The sequence below is a fragment of the Octodon degus genome, unplaced genomic scaffold, assembly GCF_000260255.1.
Source record: "Octodon degus isolate 3935 unplaced genomic scaffold, OctDeg1.0 scaffold00069, whole genome shotgun sequence".
NCBI lineage: Eukaryota > Metazoa > Chordata > Mammalia > Rodentia > Octodontidae > Octodon > Octodon degus.
The window spans coordinates 10047387-10052346 of record NW_004524645.1 but is presented as its reverse complement, the minus strand read 5'-3'; the positions used below and the strand labels follow the sequence as shown (position 1 = coordinate 10052346).

At 40.3% G+C, this 4960-nt stretch overlaps 1 protein-coding gene across 6 annotated transcripts in view; it reads right to left on the bottom strand.

Annotated features, from left to right (window-relative positions):
- Reps2 (RALBP1 associated Eps domain containing 2) overlaps positions 1-4960 on the bottom strand; it is a 287616-nt gene that overhangs the window by 178040 nt on the left and 104616 nt on the right. For all 6 annotated transcript variants that reach the window (XM_004635084.2, XM_023719539.1, XM_023719537.1 and 3 more), the window contains exon 5: positions 3425-3522. In XM_004635084.2, coding sequence (XP_004635141.1) covers positions 3425-3522 — 98 coding nt within the window. The remainder of the gene's footprint in view (positions 1-3424; positions 3523-4960) is intronic.

Here is a 4960-nt window from a genome sequence, read left to right as displayed (position 1 = left end):
TAGCCTGTGTAGGGTTGGCTTCGTCATCATGAAATTCTTTAGCTGTTCTTTGTCATGAAAGTATTTCACTTCTCCATCAATCTTGAAAGAGAGTTTTGCAGGATATAGTAGTCTGGGCTGGAATTTGTTTTCATAGAGGACTTGAAGTACTCTGCTCCATGCTCTTGCCTTCATAGTTTGTCAGGAGAACTCGGCCATAATTCTGATGGGTTTTCCTTTGAATGTGATCTGCTTCTTTTCTCTAATGGCTTTCAATATATTATTCTTGTGCTGAATTTCTAGGATCTTGACTATTATATGTCTCGGTGTGTTTTTCATTGGGTTGAGGTTACTTGGCGTTCTGTATGCTTTGGTTACCTGAAGGTCCAATTGTTTCCTCATATTTGGGAAGTTTTCTGGTATTACTTCTGCCCATATTTTTTTAATGTCATTTGTATTGACTCCTTCTTTTTCATTGATGCCTATTAGTCTCACATTGTTCATCTTTGCATCATCTTGCAGGTTATGGATTATTTTTTCCTGTATCCTAGTTGTTTTTAAGAGATCCTTTCTTACCTTTTCACTAGCTGCACCAGCGTCTTCAAGATCTGAAATTCTGTCTTCACTTTCACTTAAACGGTTTTGCAAGCTTGTGATTCAGATTTTAATTTCCTCTCTATCTATTTAACTCTACCTCATGCAGTCTATTTCTTTCCTGTATTGCTCATTCAAGGAATCCGTCATTTTTCTAATCTCCTGGGGGCCTGCCCCTTAGCTCAGTTCTTTAAGTGGCTGCTTCAACAAAGCAGTCACGCTCAGGTTGCTGTGGTTCGATCCCCACAACACAAGACAGCCAGTCATGCCTTGAAGGCATTCGGCGCAAAAAAAAAAACACTTCTAATCTCCTCTATTTTTTTTATCTATGTCTTCTTTAGAAGCAATTATAAATTCTTTTATGCAGTGTTTTTTTCAGATTGGGTTTCCTCCCTATGTTTCTGTAGTTGATTCTTTACCTCAGATGCTATGAGTTCTGAGAATTCTTTTTTTATTTCAGAAAATACTTCCGCTCTGAGTTCCTCTATAACGTTCTGCTATTGCTTATTTACTATCGATGCTATTAATTCGTACATTTGAGCTCAGCTAGTAGAAAAGAAGTCTGCTCTGAGTTCCTCTATGACTTTCTGCTGTTGCTTATTTACTATCGACGCTATTAATTCATACATTTGAGCTTGCCTACTGTCCTCTGCACTTGTTCTGGGTGAATATTGGGTTTCCTCCTTATGTTTCTGCATTTGATTCTTTACTGCAGATGTTATTAATTCAGGGATTTCTTTTTTCATTTCCAATCTGAGTTCCTCTATACTTTTGTGCAGCTGTTTGTTTATTTCAGAAGCCATTGATTCATTGCTTTCAGCTGTGTGATTCCCAATTTGTTCTGTGTTAGTGTCATCTGCACTTGTTATGGGTAGGCTTAGGGACTGAGATTGCATTTTGTTCCTTCTCGTTGTCATTTTGTGTAGCACTGTCTTCTGAACTTTGTTGTAGATCTTTGTTGCAGTTATAACCTTAGCACCTACTGAAGTTCAGGTGTAGATCTACAAAGTTTGGGGTTTATCCAGCTGTGCCTGGCTTGGTTCTGGCTGCTATGCTCAGCTCCTTCCTGTTGCTGTCCTTGAAGGTGAACCTGTCGTGCCCCACTGGCAAGATATTCTCCTCCTGGACTAGCTGGGAGGTTCTGTCCCCTACACTCTCTGCAGGGATTGAAGCTGCAGGGTTTCACCCCAGACCTATATGCCAGGCCTAAGCTGAGTCTGGAGGGTACAAGTTGGAGTAGGGGGGAGAAGCAGCTCTCCCACACACTCACTGAGCCTGGACTAGGACTGGATCTGGGGGTTCCCGTAAAGCGATAGAAATTCCTGCTCTGTGGGTGGGGTGTGGGGGGGTACTACGGAGAGATGGGGGGCATCCCAAGAGGGTGATAGAGGGTGTCACCCATGCTGAGCCTGGGCTGGGACCCATAGGTCCCGCAGGCGCAGAGTCGCCAGAAGCTCTCCCACACACTCTCTGGGCCTGGGCTAGGACTGGGTCTGGGGGTTCCCGGAACGCGGCAGAAATTCCTACTGGGCGGGTGGGGTGGAGAAGGTGCTGTGGAGTGGTGGGGGGCGTCCCAAGAAGTGGAAGAGGGTCTCACCCACGCTACACCTGGGCTGGGACCAGTAGGTCCTGCTGGCACAGGGTAGAGGGAAGCTCACCCACACACTCCCTAAATGGGCATTTTAATCCACTGAGCTACTTAGCTGGCCCTCTGAATCATTATCTTTCTTTTTCTTTTTTTTTTTCTTGTAGAACCAGGGATTGAACTCAGGCCCTTGCACTTGCTAGGGAAGTGCTTATTATACTGAGCCATCTCCCTGGCCCTGAATCATTATCTTTTTAAAAGCTCTTTGTACACCAAGAATAAACTCAGGAGATTAACTTCTTCACCATATCTAATATGGTATCCCATCGCCAGAAGGTATTCCGTGAGCTCCAGGATCTTTCTCAGACACTTTGTTTATTCTGTTCCAAACTAACAGCCTACTTCTTTATGGGAGTGCCTGACACTACTCTTCTATTTTGGGTAGAACTGCCTGTGGATAAATGATCATTCTTCCTGAGTTATACAATTGAAATGTTATACAAACCTCCCCACTTCCTCTTTGGTGTTAAACAATAAACCTAATTTTGGGTAATTTTCCCTGCACATACATACACAGTGTTCTTTGAGAATATAAGTTTCCCAGCACAAGACTCAGAGATATTATACAAGACAATAGCTGCAGATGTAGGGGGGAAAAAAAGCTCTTTATCCAAAGCAAAACATGGAACGAAAGGAAAGTGAGTCTTTCTGAGCTATAGTGTGGGTGGGATAGATATTACCTGTGCTTTTGCCATAATATTTTTGTGCCTATTACTTACAAGAAACAGTGCACGCTACCATTTGCAAAATAACTGTTACCCAAAAGACATTGTTCTAGTCACTAAAAGAATATGTAATAACTGCTGCTTTTTAAAACCTTATCATGCTGCTGAAGGCACAAAGCAAATTGAAAACAATTATTACACACTGAATAAATAATGATGAATAAGGCACACACTGCTTTAGAGAAAGTGAAGCCTTCATGAAGGAGGTGCCTAATGATTAGGCAGATGAAGGTGGAAATATACTTGATACATACTAAAGATCAAAAACCAGCATGGCTTATTCTTGAGAGACTTTGAAAGGAGGCAGAAGCAAACATGGTAAAAACAATTTAGGAAACTACACAAGCAACAGAACAAGAAATCAGTTATTTATATGAAGAGGTAGTTTTACATCTTTCCTGCAATGAAAAAAAAGCCATGTCCTCAAAGTCCAAACTTATCTCCACTCTCTCACACTGGCACAGCCCAAGTTATCACTTACCCGGATGAGGGAAGCCTGATGTCGAAGGGGTTTGGTTCCTGGACCCCCAGATGAAGGTCCCTCTGGCTGAACAAGGGGCTGTCTACCTTCATAAGGAACTGAAATAACAGAAGAGAAAGTTAGCATGGTATATAAAGATTCACCCAAAGTATTACTTCACACTCAAACTGATACGCATTTGCACTTCAGGAAGAACTGGCAAAGGAATTAGAGGGATACGCCCATAGAACCATCTAGAACAAAAAACCTTAATGTTGTTAGGCATGATCCAAATACACCCAACCCATTTGTGAAAAAGCAGGAAGATATTTATACTAGGTTAAGATTAGGAACAAAGTATGAGGATGAAAACCTCAAATGGAATTTAAAAAAAAAAAACCAAGAATAGCTAGAAATGTGCCATGTTGAATGTATGCAAATTCTAGTACAGTACATGGTAAATGCTAATATACTGTTTAAATGTCTTCCTTTCAACATCCAATACCCAAAGAAAATTAACATGCATTTTGAACACTAAAAATCAACAATATCATTTATTTTTTTGAATAAGAGGCCTGTCATCTTCATTTTACAGAATACAAAACTAAGTAGAGAAAAATATAAAAAATACTTATATTCTGTGTTTATTATTCTACTGTTCAATAACCAAAGTATGTTAAAACAATTTTTTCATCTCTAAAAAGGAGGTATCTAAGCTTAAGAAATGTACTACTTTACTTCTTTTATTTCTAGAACATTTAGTGACCTTGCTGGTATTGCAGGAAGACAGTTAAACATAACCAGGTAGTATTCAGTTTGAACAGAAAGGAAAAATTAACACCTAAGTTAAAACCATTTCTTGTCTCTGTGGGTGAATAGCCAGAGTTCTCAAAAGTATAAAAATAGGGGTCAGGGAGATAGCTCAGTGGCTTAAATGCCTGCCTGGCAAGCACAAGGTCCTGAGTTCGATCCCCGATACAAAAAATATAAAAATACTTACTTTCTTTCTATAACTGACTTATAAATAACTAAAATTGGGTGGAGAGAAATGCAGCCTGTTATGCTACCAGGTTTAACATGTTTTGAGCTCTCTAAAATTAAGTGCTAGAGCAACTGCATACCAACAAACCACTCTGGGACTCACATCTGCTCTTTGTGTTTCTTAAAAATGTTATATAACACATTAAAACATGAGAATATACATTAAAATATCAAAATGACTGCCTGCAAAACCATCAAGTGGATCTTTTCTTTTTTAATTTTATAAAGAGAGTATAAAATAGTATTAAAACAGAAAAATAACAAGTGATACAGAATTTCACTTAACAAAGTAACATGAATTTCACAGTATTTGTTGTAATGCATAGTGTTGTCTTCCAACCAGTTATTCACATTACAAGATACATGCTTGCAAAATGGGAATAAGAAAGAAATATAGGAGAGCTTCCTGCTACCCTGCGCCGGCGGGACCAGTCCCAGCCCAGGCGCAGCGTGGGCCGGACCCTCTCCCGCCCCCTCGGGCCGCCCCCTACCCCTCCCGCCGAGTAGGAATTTCTG